This window comes from Choloepus didactylus, chromosome 1, assembly GCF_015220235.1.
Source record: "Choloepus didactylus isolate mChoDid1 chromosome 1, mChoDid1.pri, whole genome shotgun sequence".
In the NCBI taxonomy this organism is placed as follows: Eukaryota; Metazoa; Chordata; class Mammalia; order Pilosa; family Megalonychidae; genus Choloepus; species Choloepus didactylus.
The window spans coordinates 231064973-231084277 of NC_051307.1; the positions used below are offsets into that span (position 1 = coordinate 231064973).

The 19305-nt window shown below is 37.9% G+C and overlaps 1 protein-coding gene across 1 annotated transcript in view; it reads left to right on the forward strand.

Annotated features, from left to right (window-relative positions):
* Positions 1 to 19305, forward strand: part of LOC119507338 (contactin-6-like) — a 572510-nt gene that overhangs the window by 362866 nt on the left and 190339 nt on the right. Inside the window, 1 exon segment of the mRNA XM_037800513.1 lies at positions 143 to 318. Coding sequence (XP_037656441.1) covers positions 143 to 318 — 176 coding nt within the window.

The following is a 19305-nucleotide window of genomic DNA, read 5'->3' on the forward strand; positions in this document are numbered from 1 at the left end:
GCCTTTGGTGAAACTGGTAGGATTGTCTCCACATTTAACCTGGTTGCTTTATGTTTGTAGAAATTAAAACTGTATGCTGTTTAAGACATACGGCAGTCGACTTCATGTATTATAAGTGTAACTTGATTTTTTTCCCTTGAAGGTGGAAGCAAAATGGCACAGATATTGATTTTACCATGAGTTATCACTACAGGTTGGATGGAGGCAGTTTGGCAATCAGTAACCCCCTCACGGATCAAGATACTGGCACGTATCAATGTCTGGCCACCAATCCTCTGGGAACAATTCTGAGTCGGAAAGTGAAACTCCAGTTTGCATGTGAGTTTGTAAAAAATAATTCTTACTCCATGTTTCTAAAAATATAGTGTTCCTACACTATGTATATTAGGGGAAAAAATCCAACTTTGCCAATAATCTGTTCTCTGAGAGTAAATGTGAATTTATGAGGGTAAAAAGTTTTGACAATGAATTTTGTGAATCTACACTCTTGGGGATAGTAGAAATCTTTTTCATAAAATGAAGAAAAATCAGTTACTTAAAAAATAATTTGTGAATTATTTTTAGAAATACCGCTAAAATTTCCCTATATACATATTAAAATAAAGATATATGATACATTACTTTTTTCTGCGGTCGCAGTTGATTCGTCTGAGGGGGGGGGGGGCGGCCGGTTGCTGAACCCTCGGCTATCGGCGTTGCTTGGAGGGTACCGGCGGCGGGGGCTCTTTCCCGGAGGCGAGGGCGAGGCGGGGGACTTGGCCAGGTCCCCGGCGGGAGGCGTGCAAGGTGTGGAGGGCGGCGAGAAGGGAAAGATAAGACACTCTTCCTCCAGTAAGGGTAGAACAAAAGGACCTTTATTCCGGGGTGAGCACAGGTTATATGGGCTGGCATAGAGGGCGGGGGTTGTTACAAGCCAATGCTGAGGGGATAAAGGCTAGGATTGGTTCTGAGAGGGTGCGGAGGTTAGGATTGGTTCTAAGAGGGCACGGAGGTTGTTCTAAAAGGTGCAGGAGTTGCTCTGGCAACGGTGTCTGGCAACAATGTATGCGCACTGGTGGTGATGGGAGTTGCATTGGCAACGGGGAGTGTACGGGCAAGATAAGGAAGTGGGGGAAAGGGCGGTTGGGGGAAGGGCGGTTTCCTCCGGCAAGCCTCCCCCACCGGTGGTATTTTGGGTGAGGAAATGGGGCCTGCCTTCGACCTCGCTTCCTTAGGTCCGGGGGGCTGTGGAGGACACTGACCGCCCGTACCCACTACCCTCCCTAGGGGTTGCGCAGGTCCCCTAGCCCAGACCTGGTAAGTCGAGGTATATGCTCAGTAACCCGCATTTTTCTTTTTTCTATGTCCTTTCCTTTTTTTTCCCCCCCACTGTTTATTAGCGTTCAGGGCAGGCACAGGAAGTAAAAGCTGAGGGTAGACATGTCTTTTAGGGAAGAGGGTATTCTTCCAGGAAAATGATCATGCACCCACAGTTTGATGTAGGTGGAAATAGAGTGTTTGCTAAAGGCAGTTTTTATGTTAACTGCAACAATCACATAAATGGCATCCAAGTAATTACCTTGGTGACATTTAGGGATATTAGCAGATGAACGGCAGACATCCTGCTTCTTATATCCCTTATGTATAATGTTTCCAGGGTCTGAAATATTTCATATTGGATCCGGGGAAAACCTTGTTGGAGAGTAATTGTATCTGTTGATGTCGGTAAAGTTGAAGGCTTTCATTTCTCCTTTTGTACATTGCCCCATCCCTGAGAGTATGTCAGTGATCCAGAGAGTTAGCTGCTACTCCTTTGGGCACTTGTGGAAAGATCTGTGCTGTCTGTTCTTCTAAAAAAGTAGTTGTTCTGGAATTCTATTCATAAAATAAATGCCCAAAGCCCACCTTGTGGAGCTATTTTAGTCATCAGTAGATGTATTAATTATTTATTGTGTCTGTGTCTCATTGCAAGTCTTATGTTCCAGAGGTTATTCAAAGGCAACACTAGAGATCCCGTGGTCTGCATATAGTTCCCCTTACGTTGACCATTTTGGAGGACGGCCTTATTTCTGATTTTAAAAAGAAGTGCATATAGCTCCTTCATGAACATTGCTAAGTGTATCTGGATTTATCTGTATCCATGGAAATAAAAAGGGAATGTAAAAGTTTATGAATCTGAATGAAATATGAACAAAGGATGGTGGCTACTTTAAGACTTAGGGAAGAGGTCATTAAAATACTTGATTTCTGCATTTTGGCTAAGACCATCTCTTAGAAAAATAATGGGGAGCAAAATCACAATTAGAAACTTATTTCACAGAAATAAACCATTGCTTCAGAGGCTTTAAATGATTTTGCCACAATAAATATTTTTCCTGCTTGGATGAGGTGTGACCGTAGAAGATGCACATACTTTGGATCAGATCTATGATGATAAATTTGACTATTTGGTGAAGGAGAATCCATATAGCATTTATTTGTTATAGCCTTGAGTTTCTCTAGAGTTGCGGATTCTATCCATTTTTGAAAATGACTCACTATGTATGTGTAAAATTAATGCATCATGCTTTATATATTCATATATTTCTTCCTCTTCTTTGTTCCCTTTTTAACAAAAAGTATTTGTGAAACTCCCTACATTATTATTTCTTACCTCCTTTCTCCTTTAAAAATACTTTTATAAATAGAAGTTTCTCTAATCACAACGTATTTTGTCTGTGCTAAAAATGAGGAAGGGTTAAATTAAGAAACTGTGGCTTTCATTTAGATGAATGGGAGAAACCAGTTCTTGTTTCTTTGTTCTTTCTGACTTTTCTGTCTCTTTATAAAATGTTTCATTTTAGGCTTGATGGTAGATGACTGTCGATCCCTAAGAGCATTTCTATCTAGTCTTATTCATGCAGATAGTAAAATGGCCTGCATCCATTTACTGATCTTTCTTCTGTAAACCAGAAGTACTGTAAGCTCCAAATCTGAAATTTGAAAAAAAGAAACAAATAGACAAAACAAAAGATGAAAATACAAACCACAACATTCTGCCTCTTCTACAAGGAACCTGTAGTGCCTCCATGCTTGAAATGGGTCCTATTGGATCCAGGAAGAGATTACCTTGATTGTAAATATATCTGTTGGTTTGAGTCAACCCTAAACATAAGCAGCACATTTTAATTACCTATAAATGATCTCCCTCCATTTTTCTGCATCTCACAAGTATATTTGTCACCTCACTTAAGTCGTTTGTTTATTGTAAGCTGCTAAGATCTTTAAAAGAAAGTGGAAATATCAGGTCCAACTTTGCTGCTTCTTTGTATAAATGAGCAGGAGATGAATGGATAACAGTTTGCTTACTTGTGGATTTGAAGCCCCATTTACAAATCCTTTCTTCTAATCTCCTTTAAAGACTATATGATATGGCAATAAGTCTACTTTTCCAAAGGGGCAGGGGGGAGAAAGAGAAAGAAAGTAATAGAAGGGATATATGTAATCAAGAGTAAGTTTTCCCTTTTAAATATCTGATTCTTTGTAGAGAAAAGTTAGAGTCTGAATGCTAGTCTCCAACAAAAGTGCAAGACCTGCATCTTCAATTTAATTCCTCACCACACCTTTCATATATTCCCAACGGTGTCTATTTTGATCCAAAAATCTTCTGGTAGGTAGGGTGACAAAGATGGTTAAATGGTGAGATTTGAGAATCGGACAGATCTGAGTTAAAATTCTGTCTCTATCCAATGTCTGGTGGTGTGGTGTTAGGCCACCATTCAACAACATGAAGCCTCTATAATGTAATCTATACAGTGAGATTGAGAGTAATATCTGCCTCTTAGGATAATGGAGTGAATTGACAGAGATAATGAATCTGAAGTCCATGGCCCATCATGGGAAGCCAGGAATTGATAGCTCCAATTCTTTTTATTTTTATTACCTTCCTCAATTCAGTCAAACATCTATATATTTCAAGTTGCAATAGATACTCATAGAAAATTCTCCTGGTTTATATTTTAAAGCTTTCTGCAGACTAACTGTATGTTTCATGTTTTCAGGTTATTTAGGTGCTTTGAACATGGCTAACTGGAGTAGCCATATGATTGCTGTTCCCTTTATACAGATTAGAAACCTGAGGATTACTGAGTTGTTTTGTTTTTTTTTTTTAAGGTATCTTGTTAGAGAACCTGTTGGGACTTGAGTGTATGGATTCAGAATCTAAAACCTATGGCTTTTATGTTACATTATTCAGCCCCTCTGAAACAGTGTCTACCTGGATTATATAGCCCTTCTTATTTTCTTTATTTGCTATTGGCATAGTCATTGTCTAAATAATAAACCCTATCTGCAGGACAGTAAGCTTCACAATAAACTTCATAGAAGATGCTGTTAGTGCTGTGTCCATACCCCTTTACTGGGCAGTGTGCCCATCCACAGCTGCTAATGGCTCATAGTGGCCCCTTTTCTGCGATTCATGCCCCAAAGTTCCCCAGAGGATCAGGCTATAACTAGACAATAGCTGAGACCATCTTCTTGCTTAGCTCTTTTTCTTGCTCTATCCTGCGTCCCTCTCTTGCTTTCTCCTGAGAGCACTCCCTCAATAACTCATGTGCACATGTATCCCTGCCTCATGCTCTGCTCCTAGGGAATCCAAAGTAAGACAGACATTAAACATTTAACCTAAGATATGTGATCGACTTACTGATAGACAATGGGTCCAGAAGCCCCACTCAGATGAATTTCCATAGATAAGAACCAAGCAATCCATCAAAATAAAAATGTATCAATGCCTTTGCTTCTCACCTGTTGGCAGTCAATTATGCAGTGTCACTCTGACCTTAGGAACAAGTGGACTTTCAGAACCTAATCTGTCTTGAGAGAGACTAGGTATGTGCATACCTCTGGATGATTGATTGCTTTGTGTTTGTAACTTCTGTCCTGGTATTTCGTAATTCAAAAGCACACTCTGAGTTTATTTTAAACTCAGCCTGTAATACTCTGCCTCATTATGAATCATCCCACCATGAAACTCTCCTGAAATGTGGCCAAAGTATACAAAACTACCTATTATTAAAATATGCTCCTAAATTGAATCTGTCTCGAACCATCTTTGTAATCCAGACAAGTCACTCACCTCTCTGGACATACTAAATGCAAGTTTTGACTACAGAAGTCCTTTTTGGCTCTTAAACATATGATTTTTTACATTCTACATATTCATGTAGATTCTAATTTAAGCTCTCTTTTCTTTTGTCACTTACCTCCAACCCTAAAGCAAGTTCAGCAGGTGTCTGGTTACCAAAGCTCCTGTTATCACACTGACATTCTTGAATGATAAAACCAGTTTGACTTTTTAAATAACTTGTAGCTGCTTTGAATTTCTTTCATTTCTCAAGGACTTTGGTGGTAAAGGTTGAATGTAGACTCTTCCTTTCATATGTATGTTAATAAATTACTCTGCAGTTGTGAGAGAACATTGCATCTGTCATTGCTGTTTAAAATGTCATCCCTGAGAAAATGGAGAAAGGTGCTTTGAAAGAAACCTATGATTTCACTGAGCTGTACTATTGTTTTGTTGTTGTTGTTGTTTTTAAGGCACTTATAATGTGTAATAACGCTACTGATGAGAAGTTAAATATTTGGGATAAAAGTAAATCAAGAAAAGGGCTTAAATATTTAGTCCCAGTGACCATTTCAAATAAATTTGTTCCATTTTTGCCTGGGAAAGGGCAGCTAGAGTGGAATCTACTAATTGACTATTCATTTGTTTATCCACCATGCAACCATAAAACACCTAATTTATATGCAGCAAGCACTGTGTTAGGTCCTAAGGATTACAAGATAGATAAGAAACAGTTACTTCCTACCTTCACAGATAGATAGGTGAAACCTTAAGTTAATAATAAAGAGAAAGAGAGACAGAGAGAGAGAGAGAAGGAATGAAAGAAGGAAGGGAGGGAGGGAGGGAGAGAAGAAGGAAAGGAAGGGAAAAAAAGAAATTGCTAACATATTATTATGTGTCAGGCACTGCTCCAAGCTCTTTATGTAAATTAGCACCATTAATCCTCAAATTACTGTGTAAGGTTACCATAATTCCCATTTTCAGATGAGCTAATTGAGACATAGCAGAATTGCACAAAGCCACTCGAATGGTAAGTAGCGAAGTCAGGCAGTCAGAATCCAGACTCCATATTCTTACAACCCATTGTATTTCCTCAAAAAGCTTCAGGTGAAGTGAGAGAGGTAGACATAAAGCATAATCGACCCACAGGGCGAAGTAGTTAAATTTACTAGAATTGGAGAAGTGGCAAGGAAAGTCTTCCAAAGTAGTGGAAGCCTTGGAATATTATTTGGTCTTCCAAGCACAGAAAGTGGGTGGAGGAGAACATTCAGATCTAGAGGACAGCAAGAGGAAATGCAGATATGTGAATAAGCTTCATGTGTTGAAGGAAATGTTAATAGATTGGCAAAATGATTAGGCATCAACTTGAAAGGTGAAATCACTGCCCTCCTCCCCTACGTGGGATCAGACACCCAGGGGAGTGAATTCCCTGGCAACATGGAATATGACTCCCAGGGAGGAATGTAGACCCGGCATCGTGGGACAGAGAACATCTTCTTGACCAAAAGAGGAATGTGAAAGGAAATGAAATAAGCTTCAGTGGCAGAGAGATTCCAAAAGTAGCCAAGAGGTCACTCTGGTGGGCACTCTTACGCACAATTTAGACAACCCTTTTTAGGTTCTAATGAATTGGCGTAGCTGGTGGTGGATACCTGAAACTATCAAACTACAACCCAGAACCCATGAATCTCGAAGACAGTTGTATATAAATGTAGCTTATGAGGGGTGACAAGGGGATTGGGAAAGCCATAAGGACCACACTCCACTTTGTCTAGTTTATGGATGGATGAGTAGAAAAATAGGGGAAGGAAACAAACAGACAAAGGTACCCAGTGTTCTTTTTTACTTCAATTGCTCTTTTTCACTCTAATTATTATTCTTGTTATTCTTGTGTGTGTGCTAATGAAGGTGTCAGGGATTGATTTGGGTGATGAATGTACAACTATGTAATGGTACTGTGAACAATCGAAAGTACGATTTGTTTTGTATGACTGCGTGGTATATGAATATATCTCAATAAAATGAAGATTAAAAAAAAAAAAAAAGACATAATGCTGAGCAAAATAAGCCAGGCACAAAAAGAGAGATATTGTATGTTACCACTAATGTGAATTCTGTGAAAAATGTACAATGTTTTATACTGTAGAATGTAGGGGACCTAGAGATACCAATTAGTGGAGGGGGAATGATAATCTAATAAGAACAGATAAACTATGGAGGGTAATCTCAATGTTATGGGAATGCTCAGGAATGATTATGGTTTGTAAACTTTCTTGGATATAGTAAGATCATGTTGGAAGCAATAGAGTTATTTTAGGTTTTTTTTTTCTCTTATTCCTTTGTTTTCTTAGGGGTTGTTAATTTTCTTGGGGTATGGTAGGAACATGTTGGAAGCAATGTAGTTATTTTAGATTATTTGTTTTTCTTACTCCTCTGTTTGGACATGGTTTATTAATTTTCTTGGGGTATGGTAGGAACATATAGGAAGCAAAGTAGTTATTTTAGGTTATTTGTTTTCCTTAATCCATTGCTTTGTTTGAAATGTTGTGGGGGTTTTTTGGTTGTTGTTTGCCTGTTTGTTTTTAATTTTTTGATAAACAAAGTTAAAAAATTGAAAAAAAATCAGTAGAAAAATGGGAGTAAAAACTAAATGACAAATAGGGTGGGATGGAGGGATGGTTTGGGTATTCTCTTTTCACTTTTATTTTTTATTCTTATTCTGATTCTTTCTGATGTAAGGAAAATGTTCAGAAATAGATTGTGGTGATGAACGCATAACTATATGATCATACTGTGAACAGTTGATTGTATACCATGGATGACTGTATGGTTTATGAATATATTTCAATAAAACTGAATTAAAAAAAATGATTAGGCATGATAACAGAATATAGAAGGCCATGTTTCAGTAATGACTGAGTTTCTGTGTTGAATAATAACAGATGAGGCGGAAATATAATTCAGAGCCACTTAAGGAAGCACTTTTTTTTTAATCAATGCTTAATCTGGAAACAGTGGAATAAGTGAGTGGTATTATGAGATGCCAGAGAAGCACACATAATCCATCATAGTGTGATGCTTTTAAGCAGTAGCACCAGAGATAAACTGCCCACTATCCTTGTTGGAAGAATGTTCCCCACCCATTATGACATTGTGCACAAGTGTTAATTCTTGTGTAAAATGGGGATACCAACAATACCCACCTTGCCTAGTTGGTGGGAGGACCAAGTGCTTATTACAGGTAAAGCAGAGGATGAGGACAGCTGATATACTGGTGTGAGTATATGAGGGAGAGCTATGCAGGGATTGCCCATGCAACTATTTCTTGGTCCAGTTTTGGATTTCAGTCTTTTTTCCTAAGAACAATGGAAATATTTTGAATGATGTTAAGGATGTTGAAGTTGTTAATAAAATGTAGTTTGAAAATGCCACATACTTAGAAACGTTAGTGTAATAGGTTAATGATATTAGTAATATTAAAACACAGTACCTGGCATTAAAATCATAATACATGTACACATAGTTAGAAACTCAGGTGTAGTGGAGTTCCAAACCTCACTGCCTGTATATGTAAGATGGTGTTAAAATTCTTATACTACATCACAGGGTTGATTTTTTTAGGTGGTTCAAGGTTGCAATGCAATAGGAATGCATTTTAAAAAACTAAAAACATGTATGCATTTACAATCATTGTAATTATTTTTCCAGAAGAATATAAAGATTTTTTACCTTCCATGTCCTTCATCTTTATTCTATACTTACAAACCATCCTAAACTATGTTTTACAGATGGAGAAATTCATGACTGGGCACTATGTGTCTTGCCTAAGGTCACCCAGCCTAGAGCAGAATCAGAATTTCTCAGATCTCTATTTCAAAATAGTTTTAAATATATCTTTATTTAATAGATAGAGGAAGTATAAAAGCATCCTCATAAATCAATATCATAGTCACAACACAACGAAAAGGCTCTGCAGAAAACAATCATAATGTAAATGTCTCTGATTCTCTAGAGAAGGATTTCTATGTTTGTGTATTTGGAGACATTGAGTAGTTTTCTTTCTGTCTATAGCAGCAACTTTAAAAACAGAAAAGAAAAATCCTCACTTCAGGAATAATTTTTAAAAGCTTTTTCTACACCGATCAGTTCAGATTGTCTTTAAAATTCTTTCTTATATAAGAAATGCAAAATAATTATGTCACCCTGGTGATATGGTGATAAAGTGCATTTATATCTGAAATAGAAATTGAGACCCAGGAGAAGACGTTTTAAAAGTAATACTTAAAAAATGCATTTGGAAATTATAAAGTCTCTGATAATTGTGAAGTGTGTATTAAGTGGGTAATGCATATCTAATTATGAAAGAAAATGGTTAATGGCTTTTAGCATTTTTTTGTACATTAAAATAAAGCTAGCTAAACAAATAGGACAAAGAAATATTTTTCTTTGATTTCTTAATTAAAAGAAAGTTGATAAATTAGTATAGGGTTGGTATGTTTTAGTTAGTCCTCCAGGAAAGTAGGTAGAAAGCCAGGAACTGTGTGGACTGGACACAACAGAGCAATCTGACTTTGGGCATACTTCATACAACACTCATGAAAACGTGGAACTGCTGAGATCAGCAAAATCTGTAAGTTTTTGTGGCCAGGGGACCCGCACCCCTCCCTGCCTGGCTCAGTCCCGTGGGAGGAGGGGCTGTCAGCTCCGGGAAGGAGAAGGGAGAACTGCAGTGGCAGCCCTTATCGGAAACTCATTCTACTGATCCAAACTCCAACCATAGATAGACTGAGACCAGACAGCAGAGAATCTGAGAGCAGCCAGCCCAGCAGAGAGGAGACAGGCATAGAAAAAAACAGCACGAAAAACTCCAAAATAAAAGCAGAGGATTTTTGGAGTTCTGGTGAACATAGAAAGGGGAAGGGCAGAGCTCAGGCCCTGAGGCTCATATGCAAATCCCGAAGAAAAGCTGATCTCTCTGCCCTGTGGACCTTTCCTTAATGGCCCTAATTGCTTTGTCTCTTAGCATTTCAATAACCCATTAGCTCTGTGAGGAGGGCCCTTTTTTTTTTTTAATCCTTTTTTCTTTTTCTAAAACAATTACTCTAAGAAGCCCAATACAGAAAGCTTCAAAGACTTGCAATTTGGGCAGGTCAAGACAAGAGCAGAACTAAGAGAGCTCTGAGACAAAAGGCAATAATCCAGTGGCTGAGAAAATTCACTAAACACCACAACTTCCCAAGAAAAGGGGGGTGTCTGCTCACAGCCATCATCCTGGTGGACAGGAAACACTCCTGCCCATCGCCAGCCCCATAGCCCAGAGCTGCCCCAGACAACCCAGTGTGACGGAAGTGCTTCAAATAACAGGCACACACCACAAAACTGGGCGTGGACATTAGCCTTCCCTGCAACCTCAGCTGATTGTCCCAGAGTTGGGAAGGTGGAGCAGTGTGAATTAACAAAGCCCCATTCAGCCATCATTTCAGCAGACTGGGAGCCTCCCTACACAGCCCAGGAGCCCAGAACCGCCCTGGGGGACGGCACTCACCTGTGACATAGCACAGTCATTCCTCAAAAGAGGACCAGGGGGTGCACGGCCTGGAAGAGGGACCCACTCGCAAGTCTCAGGAGCCACACGCCAATACCAAGGACTGTGGGTCAGTGGCAGAGACAAACTGTGGCAGGACTGAACTTAAGGATTAGACTATTGCAGCAGCTTTAAAACTCCAGGATCACCAGGGAGATTTGATTGTTAGAGCCACCCCCCCTCCCTGATTGCCCAGAAACATGCCCCATATACAGGGCAGGCAACACCAACTACACACGCAAGCTTGGTACACCAATTGGACCCCACAAGACTCACTCCCCCACTCACCACAAAGGCAAAGCAGGGGAGAACTGGCTTGTGGAGAACAGGTGGCTTGTGGATGCCACCTTCTGGTTAGTTAGAGAAAGTGTACTCCACGAAGCTGTACATCTGATAAATTAGAGATAAGGACTTCAATTGGTCTACAAATCCTAAAAGAACCCTAACAAGTTAAGCAAATGCCACGAGGCCAAAAACAACAGAAAATTATAAAGCATATGAAAAAAACAGGCGATATGGATAACCCAAGCCCAAGCACCCAAATCAAAAGATCAGAAGAGACACAGCACCAAGAGCAGCTACTCAAAGAACTAAAGATGAACAATGAGACCATAGTATGGGATACAAAGGATATCAAGAAGACCCTAGAAGAGCATAAAGAAGACATTGCAAGACTAAATAAAAAAGTAGATGATCTTATGGAAATTAAAGAAACTGTTGAACAAATTAAAAAGATTCTGGACACTCATAGTACAAGACTAGAGAAAGTTGAACAACGAATCAGTGACCTGGAAGATGACAGAATGGAAAATGAAAGCATAAAAGAAAGAATGGGGAAAAAAATTGAAAGAATCAAAACGGACCTCAGGGATATGATAGGTGATATAAAACGTCCGAATATAAGACTCATTGGTGTTCCAGAAGGGGAAGAAAAGTGTAAAGGTCTAGGAAGAGTATTCAAAGAAATTGTTGGGGAAAACTTCCCAAATCTTCTAAACAACATAAATACACAAATCATAAATGCTCAGCAAACTCCAAATAGAATAAATCCAAATAAACCCACCCCAAGACATATTCTGATCACACTGTCAAACATGGCAGAGAAGGAACAAGTTCTGAAAGCAGCAAGAGAAAAGCAATTCACCACATATAAAGGAAACAGCATAAGACTAAGTAGTGACTACTCAGCAGCCACCATGGAGGCGAGAAGGCAGTGGCACGATATATTTAAAATTCTGTGTGAGAAAAATTTCCAACCAAGAGTACTTTATCCAGCAAAGCTCTCCTTCAAATTTGAGGGAGAGCTTAAATTTTTCACAGACAAACAAACGCTGAGAGAATTTGGTAACAAGAGACCTGCCCTACTGTAGATACTAAAGAGAGCCCTACAGACAGAGAAACAAAGAAAGGACACAGAGACTTGAAGAAAGGTTCAGTACTATAGAGATTTGGTATGGGTACAATAAAGGATATTAATAGAAAGAGGGGGAAAAATATATATGACAAACATAAACCAAAGGAAGATGGCTGATTCAAGAAATGCCTTCATGGTTATAACGTTGAATGTAAATGGATTAAACTCCCCAATTAAAAGATATAGATTCGCAGAATGGATCAAAAAAAAATGAACCATCAATATGTTGCATACAAGAGACTCATCTTAGACACAGGGACACAAAGAAATTGAAAGTGAAAGGATGGAAAAAATATTTCATGCAAGCTACAGCCAAAAGAAAGCAGGTGGGGCAATGTTAATCTCAGATAAAATAGACTTTAAATGCAGGGGTGTTTTGAGAGACAAAGAAGGCCACTACATACTAATAAAAGGGGCAATTCAACAAGAAGAAATAACAATCATGAATGTCAATGCACCCAATCAAGGTGCCACAAAATACATGAGAGAAACACTGGCAAAACTAAAGGAAGCAATTGATGTTTCCATAATAATTGTGGGAGACTTCAACACATCACTCTCTCCTATAGATAGATCAACCAGACAGAAGACCAATAAGGAAATTGAAAACCTAAACAATCTGATAAATGAATTAGATTTAACAGACATATACAGAACATTACATCCCAAATCACCAGGATACACATACTTTTCTAGTGCTCACGGAACTTTCTCCAGAATAGATCATATGCTGGGACATAAAACAAGGCTCAATAAATTTAAAAAGATTGAAATTATTCACAGCGCATTCTCTGACCACAGTGGAATACAATTAGAAGTCAATAACCATCAGAGACTTAGAAAATTCACAAATACCTGGAGGTTAAACAACACACTCCTAAACAATCAGTGGGTTAAAGAAGAAATCGCAAGAGAAATTGCTAAATATATAGAGATGAATGAAAATGAGAACACAACATACCAAAACCTATGGGATGCAGCAAAAGCAGTGCTGAGGGGGAAATTTGTAGCACTAAACGCATATATTAAAAAGGAAGAAAGAGCCAAAATCAAAGAACTAATGGATCAACTGAAGAAGCTAGAAAATGAACAGCAAACCAATCCTAAACCAAGTAGAAGAAAAGAAATAACAAGGATTAAAGGAGAAATAAATGACATAGAGAACAAAGAAACAATAGAGAGGATAAATATCACCAAAAGTTGGTTCGTTGAGAAGATCAAGATTGACAAGCCCCTAGCCAGACTGACAAAATCAAAAAGAGAGAAGACCCATATAAACAAACTAATGAATGAAAAAGGTGACATAACTGCAGATCCTGAAGAAATTAAAAAAATTATAGGAGGATACTATGAATAACTGTATGGCAACAAAGTGGATAATGTAGAAGAAATGGACAATTTCCTGGAAACATATGAACAACCTAGACTGGCCAGAAAAGAAATAGAAGACCTCAATCAACCCATCACAAGCAAAGAGATCCAATCAGTCATCAAAAATCTTCCCACAAATAAATGCCCAGGGCCAGATGGCTTCACAGGGGAATTCTACCAAACTTTCCAGAAAGAACTGACACCAGTCTTACTCAAACTCTTTCAGAACATTGAAGAAAATGGAACACTACCTAACTCATTTTATGAAGCTAACATCAATCTAATACCAAAACCAGGCAAAGATGCTACAAAAAAGGAAAACTACCGGCCAATCTCCCTAATGAATATAGATGCAAAAATCCTCAACAAAATACTTGCAAATCAAATCCAAAGACACATTAAAAATATCATACACCATGACCAAGTGGGGTTCATTCCAGGCATGCAAGGATGGTTCAACATAAGAAAAGCAATCAATGTATTACAACACATTAAAAATTCAAAAGGGAAAAATCAAATGATCATCTCAATAGATGCTGAAAAAGCATTTGAGAAAATCCAACATCCGTTTTTGATAAAAACACTTCAAAAGTTAGGAATTGAAGGAAACTTCCTCAATATGATAAAGAGCATTTATGAAAAACCCACAGCCAGCATAGTACTCAATGGTGAGAGACTGAAAGCCTTCCCTCTAAGATCAGGAACAAGACAAGGATGCCCGCTGTCACCACTGTTATTCAACATTGTGCTGGAAGTGCTAGCCAGGGCAATCCAGCAAGACAAAGAAATAAAAGGCATCCAAGTTGGAAAGGAAGAAGTAAAACTGTCATTGTTTGCAGATGATATGATCTTTTATCTGGAAAACCCTGAGAAATCAACGATACAGCTACTAGAGGTAATAAACAAATTTAGCAAAGTAGCGGGATACAAGATTAATGCACATAAGTCGGTAAGGTTTCTATATGCTAGAAATGAACAAACTGAAGAGACACTCAAGAAAAAGATACCATTTTCAATAGTAACTAAAAAAATCAAGTACCTAGGAATAAACTTTACCAAAGATGTAAAAGACCTATACAAAGAAAACTACATAACTCAACTAAAAGAAATAGAAGGGGACCTTAAAAGATGGAAAAATATTCCATGTTCATGGATAGGAAGGCTAAATGTCATTAAGATGTCAATTCTACCCAAACTCATCTACAGATTCAATGCAATGCCAATCAAAATTCTACAAACCTACTTTGCAGTCTTGGAAAACCTAGTTATCAAATTTATTTGGAAAGGGAAGATGCCTCGAATTGCTAAAGACACTCTAAAAAAGAAAAACGAAGTGGGAGGACTTACACTCCCTGACGTGAAGCTTATTATAAAGCCACAGTTGTCAAAACAGCATGGTACTGGCACAAAGATAGACATATAGATCAATGGAATCGAATTGAGAATTCAGAGATAGACCCTCAGATTTATGGCTGACTGATCTTTGATAAGGTCCCCAAAGTCACTGAACTGAGTCATAATGGTCTTTTCAACAAATGGGGCTGGGAGAGTTGGCTATCCATATCCAAAAGAATGAAAGAGGACCCCTACCTCACCCCCTACACAAAAATTAACTCAAAATGGACCAAAGATCTCAATATAAAAGAAAGTACCATAAAACTCCTAGAAGATAATGTAGGAAAACATCTTCAAGACCTTGTATTAGGCGGCTACTTCCTAGACTTTACACCCAACGCACAAGCAACAACAAAAAAAGCAGATAAATGGGAACTCCTCAAGCTTTGAAGTTTCTGTACCTCGAAGGAATTTCTCAAAAAGGTAAAGAGGCAGCCAACTCAATGGGAAAAATTTTTGGAAACCATGTATCTGACGAAAGACTGATATCTTGCATATATAAAGAAATCCTGCAACTCAATGACAATAGTACAGACAGCCCAATTATAAAATGGGCAAAAGACATGAAAAGACAGTTCTCTGAAGAGGAAATACAAATGGCCAAGAAACACATGAAAAAATGTTCAGCTTCACTAGCTATTAGAGGGATGCAAATTAAGACCACAATGAGATACCATCTCACACCGATTAGAGTGGCTGCCATTAAACAAACAGGAAACTACAAATGCTGGAGGGGATGTGGAGAAATTGGAACTCTTATTCATTGTTGGTGGGACTGTATAATGGTTCAGGCACTCTGGAAGTCAGTCTGGCAATTCCTTAGAAAACTAGATGTAGAGTTACCATTTGATCCAGCAATTGCACTTCTCGGTATATACCCGGAAGATCGGAAAGCAGTGACACGAACAGATATCTGCACGCCAATGTTCATAGCAGCATTATCCACAATTGCCAAGAGATGGAAACAACCCAAATGTCCTTCAACAGATGAGTGGATAAATAAAATGTGGTATATACACACGATGGAATACTACACAGCAGTAAGAAGGAATGATCTCGTGAAACATATGACAACATGGATGAACCTTGAAGACATAATGCTGAGCGAAATAAGCCAGGCACAAAAAGAGAAATATTTTTTGCTACCACTATTGTGAACTTTGAAAAATGTAAAACAAATGGTTTATAATGTAGAATGTAGGGGAACTAGCAATAGAGAGCCATTAGGAAGGGGGAACGATAATCCAAGAAGAACAGGTAAGCTATTTAATGTTCTGGAGATGCCCAGGAATGACTATGGTCTGTTAATTTCTGATGGATATAGTAGGAACAAGTTCACAGAAATGTTGCTATATTAGGTAACTTTCTTGGGGTAAAGTAGGAACATGTTGGAAGTGAAGCAGTTATCTTAGGTTAGTTGTCTTTTTCTTACTCCCTTGTTATGGTCTCTTTGAAATGTTCTTTTATTGTATGCTTTTTTTTTTTTAATTTTTTTTTTCCATACAGTTGATTTAAAAAAAAAAAAAAAAAAAACAAGGAAAAAATTTGTAGAGCCCCCTTGAGGAGCCTGTGGAGAATGCAGGGGTATTGGCCTACCCCACCTCGATGGTTGCTAACATGACCACAGACATATGGGACTGGTGGTTTGATGGATTGAGCCCTCTACCATAGGTTTTACCCTTGGGAAGACAGTTGCTGCAAAGGAGAGGCTCCCTATAATTGTGCCTAAGAGCCTCCCTATAATTGTGCGTAAGAGCCTCTTCCCGAATGCCTCTTTGTTGCTCAGATGTGGCCCTCTCTCTCTGGCTAAGCCAACTTGAAAGGTGAAATCACTGCCCTCCCCCCTACATGGGATCAGACACCAAAGGGAGTGAATCTCCCTGGCAACGTGGAGTATGACTCCCGGGGAGGAATGTAGACCTGGTATCGTGGGACGGAGAACATCTTCTTGACCAAAAGGGGAATGTGAAAGGAAATGAAATAAGCTTCAGTGGCAGAGAGATTCCAAAGGAGCCGAGAGGTCACTCTGGTGGGCACTCTTACGCACACTTTAGACAACCCTTTTTAGTTTCTAAAGAATTGGGGTAGCTGGTGGTGGATACCTGAAACTATCAAACTGCAACCCAGAACCCATGAATCTCGAAGACAATTGTATAGAAATGTAGCTTATGAGGGGTGACAGTGGGATTGGGAAAGCCATAAGGACCAGACTCTACTTTGTCTAGTTTATGGATGGATGAGTAGAAAAATAGGGGAAGGAAACAAATAAACAAACAGACAAAGGTACCCAGTGTTCTTTTTTACTTCAATTGCTCTTTTTCACTTTAATTATTATTCTTGTTATTTTTGTGTGTGTGCTAATGAAGGTGTCAGGGATTGATTTAGGTGATGAATGTACAACTATGTAATGGTACTGTGAACAATCGAATGTACGATTTGTTTTGTATGACTGCGTGGTATGTGAATATATCTCAATAAAATGAAGATGAAAAAAAAATTAGTATAGGGTTTTCATTATCAGTTTCAAAAGCACTAATCAAATACTGCAATGGATTTAATATACTTTATTTGTCTTAATGAAACAAAACATATGGCCAAGTTTTATGTCAAGAATAAAACTTTGTCTTTGCTTTTAAAAATAATACAGGTTTTAAATAAATGGACTGTAAGCAGTTGCATGGTTGAGTTACAGCAAGTTACTATTATATTTATTTTAAAAATCAACAGGAAACTAGATTATGCAATACTTTAGCTTCATTTTTCCCATCATCACTGCTGGACATCTATTTATGTATCTTATCAGAAATGACACTTTTCAAAATTTGAGCCCTCCCCCAACCCCATGCTACTTATATTCAGCAGGATCTAGTTTTTTTGGTCCATTAGAACAAAATTGTGCATTCAGTCTGCATAGATTGAGGGTTGGGTGGGAGATGGCAACTGTTAGAAATATAGGATTCTTCTATCAAGACAGAGTTTCCAATTTTATAACCAAGAGAGAAACACAAAGCTGAAACTATTGTTTACTACTCTTATGCTATTTGACAAATGGTTTCAAAGATGTGATGAACATAGCCTATAAAGATTTTGCTTTTGAGGTTTATAAAGTTGCCTGGGAATAACAGCAAAATTCTCATTTGCAATAAGGAATCAGATGAAAAATTTCTGGTGTTTATTTTGAACATATTTCTAATATTACCTGATTAGCAAATTTAAATTGAGCATTTAAAAAATAAACACTAATTTGGTTGTGTTTTGGTTGCAAACCCTGTCATCTTATCCCCCACCTTTTCTAAGGACTATAACACATGCAGAAGAGTGCAGACAACATAAATAGACAGACAGCTCAGTGAGTCATCCCCAAGCCAGGTGCTGAAACAGAACAGTGCCAACTCCCCAGAAGAGGCTGTCTTTTTGCCCCACCTTCAATCACTTCCTCCTCTCAAAATATAACCACTATCTTGATTTGTAAATTCATGGTTAAGTATTGCCTGTTTTTAAGTTGTTTAGGAATAAAATCATATAACACATTCTCTTGAGTCTGCTTTTTTTTTTTCCCAACAGTGTTTGTCAGATTCATCCATGTTGTTGTGGCTGTAGTTCATTCATTTCTATGGTTCTGTAATATTTTATTGTATGAATATTCCATAAAGTAATTTGGTTTGCTTTGGCTATGTTGAATAATTCTTCTATGGACAGTGTTGTTCATATCTTTTGGTGCATTCATGCATTCAATTCTCTTTTTTATATAGAATAGAGTTTCTGTGGGCATGCATACAAGCAACTTTAAAAGATACCACCAAACAGTTGTACAAACTGATTGTATCAATTTATATTCTTACCACAAATGTTTTGTTCTGCCTCCTTGTCAATGCTTGATATTGTCAGCCTTTTTAAAATTTTAGCATTTTTTTGAGGAATTTGTAAGGGCATCTCATTTTGGCTTAATTTATGTTTCTTGGTAACTAATGAAAATGAGCACCATTTTATGTGTTTATTGGCTATTTGGAGACATCCCCATTTCATGAAGAGCTGTTTAAATCACTTTTCCATTTTTCTATTGGGTTTGTTGTGGTTTTTTTTTGTTTTTTGTTTTTTTTTTTCCCAGAGATATCAGTTCCAGATATGAACTGTGTCTGTTTTACGTATTGCAAACATCTTCTTCCACTCTTTGGCTTCCATTTTTTCTCTTAATCTTGCCACTTGCTAAACAGAAATTTTAAAATTTCGAATAGTCCAGTTTATCAGTCTCTTCATATGTGGGATAATACTTTTTGTAACAAATTTAAGCTATCTCTCTCTACCCTGAGATCATGAAGGTATTCTCCTATATTATATTTGATAATTTTATTATTTTGTCCTTCATATTTACGATTGCAATGACTTGAAATTAATCAATTAACTAATTAATTAATTAATGTGGTGTAAGTTAAGGTTCAAGATACTTTTTTTCCTATA